Source organism: Penicillium verrucosum, assembly GCF_028828655.1.
Source record: "Penicillium verrucosum strain IBT 35672 chromosome Unknown utg000003l_segment0_segment0, whole genome shotgun sequence".
In the NCBI taxonomy this organism is placed as follows: domain Eukaryota; kingdom Fungi; phylum Ascomycota; class Eurotiomycetes; order Eurotiales; family Aspergillaceae; genus Penicillium; species Penicillium verrucosum.
The window spans coordinates 3,715,769-3,735,596 of record NW_026643212.1 but is presented as its reverse complement, the minus strand read 5'-3'; the positions used below and the strand labels follow the sequence as shown (position 1 = coordinate 3,735,596).

The window sequence follows — 19,828 nt, the reverse complement described above, 5'->3', positions numbered from 1 at the left end:
GATAAAGTGGTAGATAGTTATAGCAGGGGTATGAGGGTTATATGAATCAGTGAACATGGTACGTTGCAATATAAATGAAGCATTTAGCTATCAACCAGCTCCCAGGCCTAACTTGATGGATCTAAGCCCAGCCAACTCCGGCGTCTGTTCTCCTCATTCTCAGTTTTCATCAGAAGAGCAGGACTCGAGCTCTGTGAGCCATTCCGAAGATGGAAGGATTGTATATGTGTCACCGAACGGGATATGCGCCACGAGGATATGCGGTTATGGAGGTCAGACCAAAGTAATTTGAATGCGGGCCATGAAATAGAGACGTATATAAGGCTGTTCCAAAAGCCCTGAAGTGGAAGGACGAAGCTAGATGCATAGTTGAGACTGAAATTAAAGTCATCAGGACGAGCCAGGGAATAGACTCTGTTTATCGTCGAGGGGACCTGCAATGTCGAACAATCAACACGAAAAGAACCGACAACGGTTTTAGACTGTATTGAACTTTGAATAAACTTACCCATGTGACAAGCAAGGCAATGAAGAACAACATAGCGTATTTCGTATAGGCCCACGTAGCCGAAGTAGCTTCCGTGGACGTCGACCTCCGCTGTGAGTCCGCTCCATCCGGCCGCACGGTCTTGCTAGAATTCTCCTGGTGAAGAGGACTGGGACCGATTTTTGAGCTGGAACCTTGCATCGTGCTGGAGGTACCACCGCCCTCGATCGTGACCGAGTATGCTCTGAACGCACTGCACGGCAGCCCCCGCGCGGCGCTCTCTGACAAGGACCGACGCTCTGGAGTAGAACAGGCAATCTCCCTGGTAACTTGGATGCCAGTCAACATAGCAAAGGGAGATTCTGGGACAAGATCTGAGTCGATGCCACCGAGGTTCCGAAGCTGGCGCCGTTTCTGGTAAATCACCGACCCGGCACGTAGGTAGATGGCGAAGGTCGCTGAGATAATGAGCCAGACTGGTCCGTAGAATATGGCGATGCGGAGGAAGGACCACTGTACAGAGATCCAGCACCAGAGCTGTTGATGGCGGTGATTGGGTTAGCATTAGCTGGTAAAAGGAAGGACCTTCGGGTTTTGCTTACAATGGCAGAGCCATATATCCTGCCTCGGGCTTGGGTCTGGATGAAGAAGTATGCGAAAGCTGGGACGAATGGAATACCGTAGCAGCAGAGCACATATTTCCATTCGAGCCGACGTAGTTGCTCGGAGTCGTATTTGTGGAAGAATGTTAGGTAGACATTGCATGCCATTGCGAATGTCCACAGTGCATCGGCGGGCATGAACCTATTCTTGCTTCTTTAGTGGTCATCTGTCAAGGGTGTCTTAGTTATCGAGTTGATACGAACCATTGGATCAAAAAACCCTGGAACTGGCACAGGGAACTCTCAACCCCAGAATGAATCCCGTCTGCCGATATGATGGTGGCTATACTAGCCATAATGTTACCCCATGATGCATAGAACACCAAGCGGTTGATGGGTTTACGGAACGTGGGGGACCAGATAAAAGTAGTGACTATAACAAAAGTTCCAACCAGGGAAATAGTCGAGCAAACACGCTCTGTGGCCGAGATGGCCAATATTTGTTGTTCTGACAGCGTCATGGTATCATGGTCTATGACCTAGTCGCCGCCAGGGGGAGCGTTCCCAGCGCGTGAAGGTTATATCCAACGGCAGATATGAACCGAGAGGATCCTCGTGGTTCAACAAAGCCAAGTTGGCTTGTGACAGATCAAGGATCCAGACGATTGTAGATCTACCAGCGGGGGGACTTATTTTTGGGTATGATTCACCTTCGAAACAGAAGGCAAACGGCTGGAGTAGATATGACCAAAGCACAATACTACCTGCTTATTATCCGCAACGGGCAACAAAGGGAAAATAAAAAGCCAAATGACAAATAAGGCAGAATCAACCCAATCGGCATATTGATATTATTCCCATCGGCTTATAGGTAGGAATATGCTGGCCTGGTGCGGGGCTCTGCGACAAAGAGCGGCGGTCCCAACAGTATTAGATTCAACAATCGCCAAGAATAGGAGTAAGAAGCAAACAGGGCAACTTTTAAATGATTTCCTCGTCTCAAACACCGCATGGACCAGGACTCAAACCGGTACTCCCATGGAATGACATGCGAACGATTCCAGCTTGGGTGGTACCACAACGTGCAATCTCCCGGGATTTGGCGATATAAGTAGGGCATTGGACAAGGGACCAGTACTGGTCTGCGTGGACAAGCCTCAGAGGTATAGCCCTTGGGTTGCACTAATGCTTAAAGTCATTGTTTAGGCGTGCAGTCTTTGTCCCCCGCAGTTGTTGGGGTTCGACAGTTCTCGAGGATAAAGTAACCTGAATATGCCCAAGGTACAACGGTGACTATATTTTAGGAGCCTTGTGAAATCCTAAAGTCAGTTCCGTGTGTAACACTAGTAAAACTGTTTCCCCCCGATGTTTTCACGGCTCATTACTTGTTGCAGAAGAAGACCTGATTGAAATACGGGTAACCGCATGTTTGAAAGATTTCTCCGAACAAGCATGGAGACATTCAAACGCCAATGTAATGTCTGCTTGAAAGGGGGTTGTCTAGGTATTTACCGCCAGTACTTGATAATAAAGTGCAGTGCAGCAGCTATGAGCCTGCTCGTCCCAAAAATACTTGGCTGGTGAACAAAGAACTAGTTGTAGTAACAAGCCAAGATATTCCCGAGAATTGCAGTTCCAACGGGGGGGCATTTGAACTAGGCCCAAGCGTTGGTTGCACATGTCTCGCTCTCTGTGTTAATAAATACAGCTTGGGGTGGATGGCAGAATTCATTTCTCGAGGAAGCTATTTAGAAGACAAGCAGAAAGTTGATAACATCCTCGAGCGCTGCTCTAGAGCAAGACAACAGAACAATGTTCCGAAGTTGAACCATCTTCAAGGCCAGATACTCCTTATCTTTGAAAAAACTGGCCCAAAATCAGTAATATCAAGCTAAAAAAAAAAAAAAGAAAAACAGGGCTGCAAAAACGTCCATCATCGGGTATAACGCCGAATTCTCCCATGTCAAATTGTCTAATCGGGCTCGTCATCTCGTCATGCGCAGCCTGGATCGTTAATAGGCGGGCTGCGGGGGGATCATGCCTCCATATCCAGCCATCTGCTGCTGCTGGTGTTGCTGCTGCAATTTAGCCTGGATCTGAGGTAGATCATGGAACCATGGGTGCTGCAGGGCCTCGGTGGCGCTGATGCGCATCTCCGGACGGAGTTGAAGCATGCGGTTCAACAGATCCATCCCGATAGCATCCATTTGCGGGATGATCAGCGACAAATCCTGCGTGGCGTAAATTTGGAAGTCGGATTTGTATTCTGGCAGCTGCGAGATGCCGGGCCATGTACGCTCGGATGGCGTGCCCATCAGACGGAAGATCTTGACCAATTGATCCTCATTGGTTGTGCCGGGGAAAAGTGGACGACCCGTGTACATCTCTGCCATGATGCAGCCAGCAGACCAGATGTCAATGCTGGTGTTATAGGTGCGACTCCCGAGGAGGACGTCCGGTGCGCGATACCACAGAGTGACAACTTCGTTGGAGAAGGTATTGACGGGGATGCCAAATGCGCGAGCCAGTCCGAAGTCACCTAGCTTGAGCTGGCCTTTCTTGTTGATCAGGAGGTTCTGTGGCTTTAGATCGCGGTGGAGGACTCGGTTGTCATGGCAGAAGGCGATACCCTTGAGTAGCTGGTGCATGAATGATTTGACTGTGGCGGGATCCAGTTGTCCACGATCACCGCGAGTATCCATGTATCTCTTCAAATCTCTGTCCATAAACTCAAAAACAAGCATGAGTTTGTTTTCCGTGTGGATGACATCGTAGAGCGAGACTATACTCTCATGTTTCAGCTCCTTCATCAGCGAGATCTCACGGATTGCGGTTGATGGTGTTCCTTCCTCCGAATCCAAGTGAATCTCCTTCAGCGCCACCATTTCACCGGTTTGGCGATTGCGCCCTTTAAAGACCTGTAGTATTCTGCGTCAGTGGTGAACGGGGGAGCGTGGCGATCATGATAGGAGCCGGGGTTGGGGGAGAAGCAGAGATAGATTGAGAGAGATCGAGACGTACAGTAGCATAAGTGCCCTCACCGAGCTAGAATAAGACGAATACCAGTTAGCGAAGGTCCAAGGCCCGATAAGTAGAAAGGCATACCTTTTCCAGCTGCTGGAAGGAACTGGGTTGCTGAGATTTGTCCATTTTCTGTGGAACTTTGGTAGCCGGTGGCCCCGATGGTTTGGGTTTAGAATGGAAGAGAAAGTGACCAGGAGAGACCAGATTTGAGGCGATCTTTAAAGGGTGGGCTGCAGGATCCCTAAAGTGCTCCATGCTGAGACGTGAGGGAGGAGCCCCGCGCTGAGCGGCCCGGGACTTATCAGACTTGGCCTCTCTCTTTTTCTTTTTTGGCCTGAGGTACAAGGCGCTTATTCTTTTCTATTTCTATTTCTATTTTTATTTTTCTTATAAGTGGTGTATTATTTCATATTATTTCACAATATCTTGATTCCATGCTATTTTTCATCTCATTTTTCTAAATCTATAGATTGTCTGGGAGTTGGGATACAACGGTCGGGAGAACTGACTGGGATGGATGGCTACATCGGACATGAGTAGTGCAATCATGTCCAATATTTCCAAAAAGCACGGCTTCATTTCTGACGCCACCAACATTGACAATACCAATAGGCATGCCTCGTTTATGTGCTCGTTCCACTAGGCGCCACGCCGAAAAAGTCGCTAGGCTGGTACCCAAGATGAGTAGCCGCCCAGCATCATCAATGGCCTCTTCAGCCGCTGTCTTCACCAGTGGGTCGATATTTTCACCAAACATGATCACTGCCGGTTTCAAAATGCCAGCATTTGAATTCGCTGATAATGCCCCGTCGCTCTCTACCTCTACAGTCGCCTTCGTGCCATCGTTCAGCGTGGGAGGGTTTTCCAAGCAGGTCGGACATGAAGGATAACGGAAAGTAGAATATGGCGCTTCAGCGACATCAACGTCACCATCCGGGTTAAGCTTCAAGCCTTTCCGCCGTTGCTCCTCCGGATTATCGGTGTCGAGCGCACCCTCTGCAACCATACGAGCCAAAAACTCCGCCCAAGCTGGATTGAGTCTTTCCAACGAGGCTTGAAAGTCGGCGCGGGGAAGTTGGCTTCGACAGCTTGTGCAGACCACCGATCGCAAGTATCCGTGTAGTTCGAGGGTAGACAGTCCGGGATGCGCTAGGGAATGAAACGAGTCGACATTCTGTGTTACCACGGAACTGATGTATCCCTTTTCGCCGAGACCCTTAATTGCCCAATGAGTCGAGTTCGGCTTTGCTTTCAAGAGTCCAGGCCATCCGATGAAGCTGCGCGCCCAATACCGCTTGCGTGACTCATGGTGGGAGATGAACTCGTGGTAGTAGATCGGGCGATAGGATTTATTTAGTCGGTAGGTACCCTGGTCACCTCGGTAATCTGACAGACCAGACGCGACTGATATACCTGCGCCAGTCAGTAGTACCGTCTGGGAATGTCCTCCCACATCGACACCCCGGAGATTTAAGGACGGCGGCGCAGTGAGAAATGTGCTGATAGCGTCGATTGCCCCTGCAAGTGTTGTTGCAGTCCGAGGGATAATAATAGCAGGTGGCAATGGTCCCGTGAAGGGGATCCGAATGGCAGGCGTCGTCATTGAAGACGCACCATTATACGTCGAGGGTGTGGCTTGGGAGAAGGGAGAGTGGATGTGCTCCAACGATTGCGTAGTTGGATCCTTGGTGGGTACTGCGGAAGAAGGTATCAAAGATTCAAGATTCGTCAAAAGATTATATTCCCTACAACATAGGTAGATTAATATGAAAGATTGATAAAGAAGGAATCTGATAGGCTCCGGGGAATAGTCCGAATTAAAGGGGATCAATAGGAATCATGGAGATGGTCAGAGGGGAGAAATGCAAGCGTGCAGATTGGATTGGAAACGGAAAATCAAGGGAATTGCCGGATGATATGAACATCCCACACCTAGAACATCTTGTCTTTTAGAATTAGAGACGTAACTAAAAGAAAAACCCAAAAAAATTGTCTTAACAACCACAAAGAACCCCAAAGACCCCTGACAAAACCACTCTGTCCAATCCTTTCATTTTGTGCTCGCGTGTCCTAGACGCGATGCCGCTGACGCAGCCCCTATGCAGGCTTCGCCCTCTCCACTTAAGGATCCCCAATCTCGGATCTCTTGCTGCCCAGCGGCGCATACTTACTTCCACTCCTTTTATGAAAGACCCTTCTTCTTTCATCTTTCATTCCAGACCTCGTTCTATTCCACGCCCGGCAACATCTTTAGCTATGACACAAACTAGGGATCATGGCCATAGCCACGGCCACGGTCACCACCATCATCACGACAATACCTACCTAACCTCCAAAAACAAACACGACGCTGGTGTTCGTATTACGCGGATTGGTCTCGTTGCAAATTTGTGCATGGCTATTGGAAAATTCATTGGCGGTTATATGTTCCACTCTCAATCTCTCATCGCCGACGCCTACCACGCCCTCACCGATCTTGTCTCCGACTTTTTGACTTTGGGAACTGTCGCCTGGTCCCTGAAACCCCCGAGCGAACGATTCCCCAATGGATATGGAAAAATCGAGAGCATCGGTGCGCTGGGAGTTAGTGGGCTCCTGCTCTGCGGGGAGTGTTTATGGGTCTCAATGCGGGACAGGTCCTGCTGGCTCAGTTCTACCCCGACGTGGCTGAAACAGTAGCTCACTCCGGGGTTTTGGGACATGGTCATTCACACAGTCATGGGCCAATTGGTCCTAGCATCCACGCGGCGTGGATCGCAGCAGGCTCGATTGTGGTCAAGGAGTGGCTTTACCGTGCGAGTAAGTGAAGACATGCAGGGATCTAAGTGTTTATATCCATCAAGCGACTAACTTTATTCTAGCCATGAAGGTTGCCGAAGAGCGCAAGTCGTCCGTGCTTGCCTCCAACGCTATTCACCACCGCATCGACTCCCTGACGAGTATCGTCGCCCTTTGCACAATTGGAGGAAGCTATGTCTTCCAAGACGCCACCTGGCTGGATCCAGTTGGCGGAGTCCTGATCTCCCTGATGGTCATCAAAGCCGGTTGGGGCAACACATGTACCTCACTTTTGGAGTTGGCGGATACCACGGTTGATGAGGAAATCCGACACTCTGTGGAGGATGCTGCCTCCAAGGCCTTGAAGGATATTGAGGATGGACATGAAGTGATTGTTCGTGACGTACAAGGCATGAAATCCGGTCAAAACTACCTAATGGATATTGAGTTGGCTGTACCGGGGGCCTGGGCTATCAGTCGGTCGCGACACATCGAAGAAGCCGTTCGCCAGGCTGTTGGATCTGGAGTTCGTGGCGTGAAACGCATCAAGGTCCGCTTCATTCCTGTGGAAGATCAACACCTCACATTCTCAGATGAGTTCGTTGCGCAAGATGTTAGTGGTGACCCGGAGACACCCCATGCTCGGAAGCAGCAATAGGGATAGAGTTCTGCAAATGATACCCTCCGATATGCGATCTATGTATATAGATTGGATATAGAACAAGTTTACAATATAACCGACATAACATACATCCAATATCCAACACCATATAGTTGGTACAGGAGTGAGTATATAGTGGGGCAGTTCTATTCTACCGAGAATTTAGCAGAGCTACAGCTAAAAAGAGCTATTTACCCGGCTAAAACCTTTGCTCGGGCTTGACTTGACATTTTTGAGAGAATCATAAGCTTGACCTAATAGGCTCTCGGTATTCACTTTCCACTTTTTCAACTGTATTTTGGTATAAAAGAATAATAGATGTGAAGTCCACTATGGGAACCGGTTATAGTCATTTTACATCATCGGTTCATCCCACCTTGGGAATATTGCCGCTTGCACTTGTACACTTCTTTTCCCGGATTCATCATCCCTTGATCATTCGATTAATTTTTGCCTAAATTTGGAAGAATCCCAGAAATCCAGGAATCCCACTTGATCCTTCCTATTACTCTATTGCCTGGAATTGTATATCTTTCACCATGTCAGATACCCCTCTCTACATTGGATTCGATCTCTCGACCCAACAATTGAAGGGATTAGTTGTCAACTCCGATCTTAAAGTGGTTCACGTTGCTAAATTCGACTTCGATGCCGACTCGCAAGGATTCCCAATCAAAAAAGGTGTTCTGAACAATGAAGCCGAACATGAAGTCTTTGCCCCGGTCGCTCTGTGGCTGCAGGCATTGGACGGTGTGCTAGAAAGCTTGCGCAAGCAGGGCCTTGATTTCCGCCGTGTGAAGGGAATTAGTGGTGCGGGACAGCAGCACGGAAGTGTATACTGGGGACAGAATGCGGAGTCGCTTCTCCGCAATCTAGATTCCAGCAAGTCCCTCCAGGCACAGCTGGAAGGCGCTTTCTCCCACCCATATAGTCCTAATTGGCAAGACTCGAGCACCCAGAAGGAATGTGACGAGTTTGATGCTGCTCTCGGCGATCGCAAGCATTTGGCGCAGGCCACCGGAAGCAAAGCGCACCATGTAAGAACCCTTCGAAGTCCAAGTATATGCGGGGCAAGCGTGCTGACACTGTCATTAGCGATTCACAGGTCCTCAAATCCTCCGATTCACAAAGAAACACCCCGAGATTTATGAGAAGACCTCGAGGATCTCATTAGTGTCGTCTTTCCTGGCGTCGCTTTTCCTAGGCCATGTAGCCCCATTCGACATCTCCGATGTGTGCGGGATGAACTTGTGGAACATCAAGAACGGGGAGTACGACGAGCGCCTGATTCAGCTCTGCTCGGGTGTTTTTGGAGTTGAGGGTCTCAAGCAGAAGCTCGGCGAGGTACCGGAAGATGGAGGCCTGCACCTAGGCTCCGTTCATCCATATTTCGTGGAGCGTTTCGGCTTCAGTCCCGATTGTACGGTTATTCCAGCAACTGGTGATAACCCGGCGACCATTCTTGCGCTCCCACTACTGCCATCGGATGCAATGGTTTCGCTCGGAACATCTACTACCTTCCTCATGTCCACCCCCAGCTACAAACCCGATCCGGCTACGCACTTCTTCAACCACCCTACTACCCCGGGCTTGTACATGTTCATGCTGTGCTATAAGAATGGTGGTCTGGCCCGCGAGCACGTCCGAGACGCGCTCAATGAGAGCCTGAAGGATACCCCTGCCCATGCCTGGGCCAACTTTGACAAGGTTGCTTTGCAGACTGCCCCGTTGGGTCAACAGAATGCATCGGCCCCGATGAAGATGGGTCTGTTCTTCCCGCGGCACGAGATCGTACCAAACATTAGTCAGGGCCAATGGCGTTTTACATACGACGCCAACACCGGAAGTCTGAAAGAGACGACCGATGGATGGAACTCGCCGCAGGATGAGGCCCGCGCCATCATCGAGAGCCAGTTGCTTTCACTGCGCTTGCGGTCTCGAGACCTTACCCAGAACCCTGGGAATGGACTTCCCGCCCAGCCACGCCGAGTTTATCTGGTTGGCGGCGGGTCTAAGAACAAGGCAATTGCCAAAATTGCTGGCGAGATCCTTGGCGGTGTTGAGGGTGTATATTCGCTCGACGTTGGTGACAATGCCTGCGCCCTGGGTGCCGCATATAAGGCTGTTTGGGGTATCGAGCGACAGCCTGGTCAAACATTTGAGGACCTGGTCGGACAGCGGTGGAACGAGGACGAGTTCATTGAGAAAATTGCGGACGGGTATCAAAAGGGGGTGTTTGAACAGTATGGTCAGGCCGTTGAGGGCTTTGAGAAGATGGAACTGCAGGTTTTGCAACAAGAGGCTGACAAGGCCAATTGAGGTGGAAACTGGAAATAATATAGACGTAAAAAAAAAAACATCGGACTAGAATTATTTTGGCATTATTTTAGCTATTTTAAAGCTTTATTATATAGTAGTGAGTAACTATAGCGAGTCGAGTACATATTGTCTGGTGTTGCATCAATCAAGCTCCCGCCTAGAAAATTAACTGTGTGCAAGCCCCTTGTCCTATTTAGGAAGACACAAAGAACATCACATTTCAATCCAAATCTCCTTAATATCTCTACTGGACATACTTGAAACTTTTGATTTGCAGACTTGACACTCTCTTGGCAAGCGAAGGCGGAAACCTGGTGCACGGGACCGATTACGATATCCAGGTTGAATACTCGCAGGTGATATCTCCTCCACCGAAAACAATTTTAAAAACAGCACACACCTCCTCTACATATTGATTTTCCTCTCTCCTTCCCACACCTAGAAGGGAGACTGGAAGATGGAAGAACAGGTGAGTCTCCCAATTATGTTCAGCACACTCGAAATCCAAAAAAAATAAAAAATAAAATCCCAATACCCCAAAAACCGCCCCTCCCCCGCCGTTTCAACCAACCCCTCCGATACCTTTTCCTCAGCTCAAAACACAATATGATTGACACATCCTAGGTAGCAAATGCAATTGAGATTGCCTGGAATCCATCCTCCGACCAAACCCTAAAAGCGCAAGCCTATGAATACCTTAACCAACTCCGCTCCGACCCCTCCGGATGGCAGGTTTGCCTCTCTCTCTTCACCAAAACCCCACAACAGCCCGAAGTCGTACGGCATGTCAGTCTCGAGATTGTCAACAGTGCTTCCCAGGTCGGCTTGATCGATCCGGCCTCGCTCGGCGTCGTTCGAGATAGTGTGCTAGCCTACATTCGTCAGACCTACGGCCCGGAGGCCACTGCCACCCCCGACGCCCATTATATCCAAAACAAAATTGCCCAGACCGTTACTTTTCTCTTCTCCTCCCTCTACGCGAACGGCTGGGAGACATGCATCGACGATCTACTGAACCTGACCAACAAATCCACGGGCCGGGATAACCAAGTTGGTGTTATCTTTTACCTGCGTGTGCTGAGCTCGATTCACGAGGATATTGGCGATGCCCTGGTTTCAAGGTCTCGCGTGGAACAGGACAAGGCGAATGCACTGAAAGACCTGATCCGTGAAAGGGACATGCAGAAAATTGCCAACTCCTGGCAGGAGATATTGGCGGTGTGGCGGGAAGGTGATGATACAATTGTCGAGATGTGCTTGAAGGCGGTCGGTAGCTGGGTCAGCTGGATCGATATTGGTCTTGTTGTGAACCAGACCATGTTGGACCTGCTCTTCCAGCAGCTTGGACGAGCCGAGAAACAAGACCTTCGGGAGGGAGAACAGCGGGTGCGTGATGCGGCCGTGGACGTCTTCACCGAGATCATTGGCAAGAAGATGAAGCCTTCGGACAAAATTGAGATGATCGCTTTTTTGAACCTCGACTCCATCATCACGCAGCTATCTAACAGTCCCCCGCTACGGGAGAACCGATTCACATTCAAGTACGATACTGATTTGGCAGAGACGGTTGCCAAGCTTGTCAACAACACAGTCGTGGATATTGTGCGGGTATTGGATAATGATGCTGGTCCCGTCAAGGATCAGGCAGAGAACCTTTTGCAGGTCTTCCTGCCGCACATCCTACGATTCTTCTCAGACGAGTACGATGAAGTCTGCTCGACTGTTATTCCTTGCGTCAGCGACATGCTCACCTACATCCGGAAACTCGCGAAGGCGACCCCATCTCTTGCGGAGCGAAACAAGTCCATCCTGCTTCCGATTTTGAAAGCCATTATTGCGAAAATGCGGTACGACGAGACCTCAAACTGGGGCGAGGAGGACGAGCAGACAGATGAGGCAGAGTTCCAAGACTTGCGCAAGAGACTCGGTGTTTTGCAGCAAATCATTGCCTCAGCCGATGAGCAGCTTTACATCGATGCGATCTCGGAGGTGGTGGGGACAACCTTCCAAAAACTACGGGCGTCTGGCGGGCAGCTCGACTGGCGTGACCTAGATCTCGCTTTGCATGAGATGTTCTTGTTTGGAGATCTGGCCGTCAAGGGTGGCAGTCTCTATCTGAAGGGCGCCCCTAATGGCATGGCTGCAAACCGTCTCATCGAGATGATGCTTGCAATGGTAGAGTCCGATATTCGATCGTTCACCCACCCCGCAACCCAACTTCAGTACATGGAAATATGTGTTCGTTATAGCTCATTCTTTACCCACCACTCTCATCTCATACCCGGAGTTCTGGAGAGCTTCCTCCAACTTGTGCACCACCCTGTTCGAAAAGTCAAGACTCGTTCGTGGTATTTATTCCAGCGGCTAGCTAGACAGCTGCGCAGCCAAATTGGCAATGTGGCACAGAATGTTGTGGAGGCATTGAGTGACTTGTTGGTTATCCAGGCCGAGGTGCCTTCGGAGGGCGATGACGGCGATGAGATGTCTTCCGAGGACCATGAGGGCTCTGCGGACGCCGTGTTCAACAGTCAGCTGTACCTTTTCGAGTCCGTTGGAATCATTTCCTCGACCCCAAGTGTCGCTGCAGACAAGCAGGTTCTTTACGCCCAGTCGGTGATGAACCCTGTCTTTGGTGACATGGAACGTAACCTCGAAGCCGCCAAGGCTAATGACCAACGCGCGTTGCTGCAGATTCACCACGATATCATGGCTCTAGGAACTCTTGCCCGTGGTTACTCCGATTGGCAGCCGGGTTCCACCTCTCCCTCTGCTCTCCCGGCGCCGGAGGTCTCGGCAGCTTTCGCCCAGGTGGCTGAAGCGACCCTGGTTGCGCTTGAGTCGCTCAGTTCCTCATTCAATATCCGGACTGCTGCTCGCTTTGCGTTCTCGCGACTCATTGGTGTTCTGGGCGCGCAGATTCTTCCTCAACTGCCCCGATGGATCGATGGGCTCTTGACGCAGACTTCGTCCCGTGATGAGATGGCGCTGTTCCTCCGCCTTCTAGACCAGGTCATCTTTGGGTTCAAGGGTGAGATCTATAGCATCCTCGACACGCTCCTGACTCCTTTCTTGCAGCGAGTCTTCTCTGGCATTGCCGATCCGACAACCGGAACCGATGACGAGATCCAGCTTGCTGAGCTAAAGCGAGAATATTTGAACTTTTTGCTGGCTGTGCTGAACAATGATTTGGGCGCTGCCATCATTAGCGAGAGAAACCAGTCCATCTTCCAGACAGTGATCACCACCATCGAACACTTTGCCAAAGATATCGAGGATTTCACAACTGCCAAGATGGCGTTCTCCGTCTTGGGCCGTATGGCAAGCTGCTGGGGCGGACCTGACATTGCCCCTGCCCCTGCCAATGGCACCGCACCTGTCCAAGCCGCACTCCCCGGCTTTGGTGGATTCATGATCTCCCGGTTCTCGCCTCTGTGCTGGGCACTCCCCACGACACCATCTTTCAACTCGAAAGATGCACAAGCCAAGCAGGTCCTTGCCGAGGCCGGCGCTTTGCAGCGCACTATCTACTCTAAGACAGGCATGGAATATGCGGAATACTTGCGTAGTCAGGAACTGCCCGGTATGGGCATGGGAGCCGATCTCATCGAAGAGTTCCTGTCCGCAATGAACCAGCTGGACGTGAAAGGGTTCCGGCAATTCTTCCCGGTATGTGCTACTACTGTCTTATACTCCTAATGTTTTCGACTGAAGTGAAATCATTCCCACTAACATGCAACTTTTCACAGTCATTCATCCAACGATTGAGCGCATGAAGTTTCCTTTTCTCCTCTATCTGCTTTCTAGATTCCCCCATCCATTTTCCATATTTACGTTTTGACGCGACGAGGTGACGTCTCTCCTCATGTTGCCCTATGCCCCTCGCCATCTTCTATACCATCTACTCCCATCCCATTCCAATACCGATACCAATACTTGCCCACCTTGAACCCCAAGAATAGTGCTGGATCAAACTCCCGGGCGGCAAATCAGAAAGAACAAAAAGAATTTACCAAAAAAGTTCCGAGTATATAGCTTCTTGATTCCCGTTGATCTCTTCTGCTCATGGTGCATTCGCATTGTGGTGTTTCATTTGTATCCCCCGCCCCACCACTCCTCAGCGTATCCTTTTTTTGCCCTTCGTCTCTTCTACAGGCTTCATAAGATAAGACCGAAATGGGTTTACTATTTTTGTTTCTCGTGTCTTCGGTTATGGTTATTTCAAACTTCAATAGGTGTGAACTTGAGGAGGTAGATCATGAAATGAAGAGGTAGAGTTACCCTAAATAATTCGACAGCTTATGTAGTTGGCGTCGGTGTCCAGGGGTATGAGCCAGATAGTCTGATTTACCTGCAAGTTTCTATTTCGAGAACATAGGAAGGTTTCCACTCAATTATCGAACTCCACCTTGAAGTGTCCTATAACCTCTATAACTATTGGCAGTGTCTCAGTACGATATTAATCACTGGGATAAAAATAGCATCAGTTATCATACTAAATACTAGTGCAAGTGCCGGTGTGTCAAGATACCATCTAGGTGATTGGCACTAAAACAACCTAATCTCACCTTCTAACATTTATATTCAGGATTGGAGTCTTCAAGAGAAACATTGAAGTTCCAATAGCCAATCCCACAATCCACAATGGCTCAGAATTACTTGACCGGCGCTTGCCTCTGCAAGAACATAGTATACCGTATTATGTTGCCCGCGTCAGAATCATTCCCTAAGGTATGATTTATTATTTATCTCCATCTATCCATTTATCCAATCAGAAAAATCCCCATTCACCCACTGATATCGCTAGGTCATTATCTGTCACTGCACCAATTGCAAACGCTATACCGGCTCCAGCTTTTCCGCCAATATCATCGTGCCACAATCTAGTCTGGAGTACGTCAAGGGGTCACCCAAGTTGTATTTGGATCGCGGCAACAAGGGCGGACAGGTATTGCGCGAGTTCTGCCCTGATTGTGGTACGCCGTTCACGTCACGATCAGGCGATGATGAAGAAGTCGTTGCGGTGAAGTCGGGAACACTCGATGAAGAGCACCGACTTAATTGTGCGAAATTGGTAACGGAAATATACTACCATCGAAAGGATAAATGGGTGGATGATATGGGGAATGAGGATGTTCAGAGGATCAATGGTAGTATGGGCGGTTAGGGAGATAAAAGAAAAATTACATCTCGTTGAGTACATATGAAACTTCAGAATCTGGGTATTCTTCGGCATAAGTGAGCATTTCACGTATTTTGGCTCCCTATTTTCATTTGGCTATAAGCTGACCAGGAAGGAATACAAATATATTGTAGAAGAATCATATAAAGTCCCGTTGTTACGCTGATAGCTAGGGAGGGGAAATTCAAATAAAAATGGGGAATAAAACGTGCATCTGTAATTGAACAAAGCAAAGAGGCCTTCCCTCCACCATAATTTCGTCATGGCAAGGAGTCATCGGCGTAGGGAATAAATCATGGAAAGGGCTTCACCAAACTGGTACTGCTGTTAATCCGCGAGGCGAAGGACGCTGCCTCGTGGGTTTCCAGTTTCTGTGGATGGCGGTCCTTCACATTGCCCCAGGCTGTGACACTTGTGGTCTTAGCCCTCATAGACTTACACTCAACGAACAACACTTTTTTGATGCTCTCCTGTCGGACATGGGTAGCCACGATGTTGGCGGGAGCTCGTGTGTTTTCAGAGGTGTAGGGTTCAGGTTCAGGTTCAGGTTCAAGTTCAAGTTCAAGGCCATAGCCTTGCTGAAGAGGGAAGCACAAGCGCAGAATCTGTGTCCACAGATGATCTATTTTGTCTTCTTTGCATCGCTCAACCTTTTTTTGACATAGAGGCCGATCATTTGATTGTCCGCATACTGTGTAGGCCACCCCGTTAGCAACTCAATTCTAACACAAGCAATACTAGACTTACGGATGCAGACAATCTCAAGGCACGGCCAGCGTGCTTGGCTTGAGTATGTCCGAGGTATGCGTAGAATTCGGTGGGGTGTGGAGGAGCTTAGATGAGAGAATCTTCAAGGGCATAAGCACAGATATTTATACTACATTGATATTGATATCAATTGTAAATTTGTAGCCTATTTCAACTACAACAGTCTACCCTATAAAGATTTACCCATTGATTTTGAATTCTTCCTTCTTCAACTACCCTCTCTACAATACAGTATAATTCAATTCAGATTCACTTCAGATTCACTTTAGATTTAGAAGTCCCTATATTATACGTATTATAATAGAAGGCTTCTTCTATCTAAGAAGGGAGTAAGATCCGATTGTTATGTACGATAATACTCCTAGGCATACTACTAAAGAGACTCTTGATTTCCTCGACGAGCTGAGGGTTATTGTGATAGAATAGCCTACCTTTTTACCTGATTTAAACTCTATTAAGGAGGCATATAACTAGATGAAGGATTATATTAAGAGAAAGTATAGGGATCAGCACCTTCCTTTATCGAAGCTTCTTGGTGTGGTTTAGGAGCCCTAGGGTTTAGGAGCCCTAGGATACTGTACCGGAGGAATTCCTATCTGATCTGATTGATAGTATGCCATTGAGGTGCCAGGCAGTGATTGCGGCTAGTACCTACTACATAGTAAGTAAGATAGTAAGAAATTGGGAGTTAAGAGTTGAGAATTAGGAGTGCAAAGAGCCCAGCTTTTAAAAAATTAATATAACATGCATTCGGTAACTAGTTAGCTAGCATATATCTAATAGAAACCATACCATCCTAACAGAATCTCAGTAAACTAAGCAAGGTCATGATGATCCCTCTATATATTAGAATATCCATAAATCTTCGCTCCTAAATCTTTAAACGTCTAAGAATCGCTTCTAGTTTTCAATTCACAGGTTTCTAGCTAGATATGTCTGAACATTCTTGTATCTGCGTATTTTGTGGAGTAGCCATTTGCCATAAGCCTCTTTGGGCGGCAAGGTACCAAGTGTGTTGAGTTGGACCCCCATGTTATTATAATTACTCCCTTACGCCGGTCTCATCCACCATAGTGTATTCGACCCGAAGCGCAACCCAGTTATCAGATATTCAAACAACCGAGTTTGACTGGCGACTCATATACCGCTGTACGGCGAATATTGACCGCCGGTCCCATGAGCACCGTCAGCACGACAACGGTGGAAAAACAACCGATGGCTAAGAGAAAGATATTCGATGACTACAGCTTCGAACGAGCAGATTGTCTCCAACAAAGAATTACTTGGCGAATTATGCTGGAAGGAGGTTTCTTCTGGGCTCCGATGCGATAGAGATGGCATGAAGTTGAAAAAAATGGAGGAATTGCCACATGTGCCAGAGAAAGCATACCCCCTTTTCTCAAGTCGTTCTGTTAGAAAGCTCTATCATCGGCTTAGGTGTGTATATAATACGTGAGGGAACATAGACCTATGTGACTGGTTTCGACCTGCTGAATGCAGATCGGGAAAAGCCAAACCTGATTCTTGGGTATCGGCTACCAGGGCAATCCGTGACAGTCAATCTCCACGGCGAGAAACTGATAGGATTTGCGGCCGTCGTGGGCGAAGCTGGAATCCATGCAATACGTCCCATCTTCAACAAGAAGATCATTACCAGCTGGATAGGCCTACCAGAGGGTAGTGGGATCAGAAATACCACCGAACTGCTCCTTGAGCGAGACATCAAAGATATTTCTGGAAAATTCGATCTAAGTCACGTAGATGCCCCAGCTAAATGTGTAGCATATTGTAACCCTAGGTTAGTATTGCAAGATGGTTGGTCTATCTATAGCATAGGTAGAACCCAGACACGAAACTTCTTTTGCTACAATTTCTCATTATGTAGAAATACCACGGTTTGTGACCACTTGGTTCCCAGTGAATACTACCAAAGTGTTATAACTCAGACCTAAAAGATAGACTTTGATGGTGCTATACTGCCGATATAAGAGAAAGGAGACAAAATCCAGCAGGGTAAAAGAACTTCAGTTGTTGAATTAAGCATGTACATGTTAGAGATAACAATAAGAAAGATTGTATCAGATACTAATAATATACTTCTAGTTCTTCAACAACGTATTTTCAGGGTCCTTTTCATAGGTCCTCATATTCTAGTTGTAAACTAGTATACAGAGACCTCCCCTATATATAACTGGGAGACTTCCGTTTACCGGATATAGCAGCAATCTCCTTAGCATCAGTTTTGTCTTGTCATTCGAGACCCCAGACCCATTTAAATCATCGACTTAACAATCTGGCGCTCACTTGAGCCAAAAGAGAACCAATCAGATTCAGTTTACAAAAGAAATACGCAAGACAAGAAGTAGAACATCATAGGTTTGAGATTAGGAGTTAAAAGAGGAGAGCACACACTATGCAAAGAGATACTTGGCCGCATGTTCAATATGGTCGTCCGCAAAGGTGGCCATGGTATAATAAGAGTGGTCATAGTCAGGTTGGTAGCGAACGTTCAAGCCGGCGATGCCTGCGTCACGGGCCGCGGCTTCAAAGTTCTCCGGAAGGAGTTGGCCTTGTTTGTAGAAGTTGTCGCCGGTGCCCTATATATGGATTAGACGTCATACGAGTACACAATGGATGGAGGAAGACGATTGAAATAGAAAAAAAAGAAAAAGAAAAAGGACAGAAACTCACCACATCAATCAGAATATCCAGCGGACCCGCACTCCACTTCTTAATCAACTCAGTAGCATCGTGCTCCTTCCACTTATCCTGCTGATCATCGCCGAAGTAGCCCTTGAAAGCCTTCTGGCCCCAGGGGCAGTTTGTCGGGTTCGTGATCGGCGCAAACGCAGAAACCGACTTGTACTTGCCTGGGTTGCGGAGGAACTGATTGATTGGTTAGATAGATGACACCCCAACCCAAAAGGATATGTAATTTCTAGCTCTTTTTCGCCATATAGCGAATATCTGGATATTATCAGATAGGTATTGCATAACTTACCATAGTGAGAGCACCGTGCCCACCCATACTGTGGCCGGTAATACTAACACGACTGGCATCCAACTGGGAGAACGCAGCAAAGACGGTCTGCGGCAGCTCGTCGGTGACATAGCTATACATGTTATAGCCGGCGTTGTAGGGAGCTTTGGTGGCGTCGACGTAGAAGCCGGCACCGGAGCCGAAGTCGTATGCGTCGTCTTCGCCTTGGATGTTGAGACCGCCTAGAAAATGGGTATGTTAATTATATATTTTTCTTTATATTTCAACAGGATAACTTGAATTGATGGAAAGTATGGGCAATTGACGCAATAAAAGATGATAAGGTAGACACATACGTGGGCTGGTATCAGGGTACAGCACGGCAATTCCCTTCTTGCTGGCGCTGTGTTGGAAAAAGCCCTTCTCGGAGCAGTTCTCGGCGGTGCAGGTCAGGCCGGAAAGGTAGATGAGTACGGGGACCTTCTGTGTCTGGGCTTGCGGGGGCAAGAAGAGGTTGAATTTCATCTCGCATTTTGTAGTTGTAGCGGCATGGCTTAGCTTAAGGAGCTTGCCGCCGAAGGAGGCGATGGTTGCGTTTGTGGTGACGGACATTTTGAGGATGGAGATGGAGTATATCTTACGGAGAAAAGAAAACTGAGAGTTCAGAAACCGGGAGACGTTGACGTTTTTATGGGGTGGGGGGGATTTTGTCCCGCATGAGGGGAAAAAAGGTCCACTTCGACAGGATTATTCTTCCTATTTGGGGTTTTTATAGAACTACCTAGGTGCTTTGTACATAGAAATACTCTAACTAACTATGTATCTAGGTCATATTTGATATTAAGACTTATAGCTATTGCATTGAACATTGTCTAGTATATTAACTTCACCTTAAAATATGACACAATAAGTGGACATTGTTTGGTCTATTAACAGTAACCTCTTGAAAGGTCGAGTATGCAGAGTCAAATCATATCGCTGCCCACAGTGGAGAAAACGCCAAGGTAGATATATACACCATAAGAGAGAA

General features: G+C 48.1%; 8 protein-coding genes across 8 annotated transcripts; 4 read left to right on the top strand and 4 right to left on the bottom strand.

Moving 5' to 3' along the window:
- Positions 1-107: 107 nt before the first annotated feature.
- On the bottom strand, positions 108-1,610 carry N7516_009017 (putative cAMP receptor-like protein; the record flags this gene model as incomplete). Its single annotated transcript, XM_057221736.1, has 4 exons — positions 108-434; positions 509-1,024; positions 1,090-1,291; positions 1,354-1,610. The coding sequence occupies 4 exons, from the start codon at positions 1,608-1,610 to the stop codon at positions 108-110; spliced, it is 1,302 nt and encodes a 433-aa protein (XP_057072008.1).
- Positions 1,611-3,101: 1,491 nt separating this feature from the next.
- Positions 3,102-4,368, bottom strand: N7516_009016 (cyclin-dependent serine/threonine-protein kinase phoA; the record flags this gene model as incomplete). The annotated part of the gene is made up of 3 exons (XM_057221735.1): positions 3,102-4,007; positions 4,111-4,134; positions 4,195-4,368. 3 exons carry the CDS (start codon positions 4,366-4,368, stop codon positions 3,102-3,104), a joined length of 1,104 nt encoding a protein of 367 aa, XP_057072007.1.
- A 208-nt stretch (positions 4,369-4,576) lies between these two features.
- Positions 4,577-5,716, bottom strand: N7516_009015 (putative SIR2 family histone deacetylase; the record flags this gene model as incomplete). The annotated part of the gene is made up of 1 exon (XM_057221734.1): positions 4,577-5,716. The coding sequence occupies one exon, from the start codon at positions 5,714-5,716 to the stop codon at positions 4,577-4,579; it is 1,140 nt and encodes a 379-aa protein (XP_057072006.1).
- Positions 5,717-6,369: 653 nt separating this feature from the next.
- On the top strand, positions 6,370-7,549 carry N7516_009014 (cation diffusion facilitator family transporter; the record flags this gene model as incomplete). The annotated part of the gene is made up of 3 exons (XM_057221733.1): positions 6,370-6,696; positions 6,750-6,912; positions 6,975-7,549. The coding sequence occupies 3 exons, from the start codon at positions 6,370-6,372 to the stop codon at positions 7,547-7,549; spliced, it is 1,065 nt and encodes a 354-aa protein (XP_057072005.1).
- A 542-nt stretch (positions 7,550-8,091) lies between these two features.
- Positions 8,092-9,871, top strand: N7516_009013 (xylulokinase; the record flags this gene model as incomplete). Its single annotated transcript, XM_057221732.1, has 2 exons — positions 8,092-8,589; positions 8,648-9,871. The coding sequence occupies 2 exons, from the start codon at positions 8,092-8,094 to the stop codon at positions 9,869-9,871; spliced, it is 1,722 nt and encodes a 573-aa protein (XP_057072004.1).
- A 412-nt stretch (positions 9,872-10,283) lies between these two features.
- N7516_009012 (Ran GTPase-binding protein LOS1) lies at positions 10,284-13,730 on the top strand. Its single transcript, XM_057221731.1, has 3 exons — positions 10,284-10,340; positions 10,496-13,537; positions 13,618-13,730. Exons 1-3 carry the CDS (start codon positions 10,329-10,331, stop codon positions 13,642-13,644), a joined length of 3,081 nt encoding a protein of 1,026 aa, XP_057072003.1. The 5' UTR covers positions 10,284-10,328; the 3' UTR covers positions 13,645-13,730.
- A 782-nt stretch (positions 13,731-14,512) lies between these two features.
- N7516_009011 (GFA family protein) lies at positions 14,513-15,035 on the top strand (the record flags this gene model as incomplete). Its single annotated transcript, XM_057221730.1, has 2 exons — positions 14,513-14,599; positions 14,676-15,035. 2 exons carry the CDS (start codon positions 14,513-14,515, stop codon positions 15,033-15,035), a joined length of 447 nt encoding a protein of 148 aa, XP_057072002.1.
- A 3,194-nt stretch (positions 15,036-18,229) lies between these two features.
- N7516_009010 (S-formylglutathione hydrolase) lies at positions 18,230-19,410 on the bottom strand (the record flags this gene model as incomplete). Its single annotated transcript, XM_057221729.1, has 4 exons — positions 18,230-18,415; positions 18,510-18,704; positions 18,820-19,040; positions 19,155-19,410. 4 exons carry the CDS (start codon positions 19,408-19,410, stop codon positions 18,230-18,232), a joined length of 858 nt encoding a protein of 285 aa, XP_057072001.1.
- Positions 19,411-19,828: the final 418 nt, after the last annotated feature.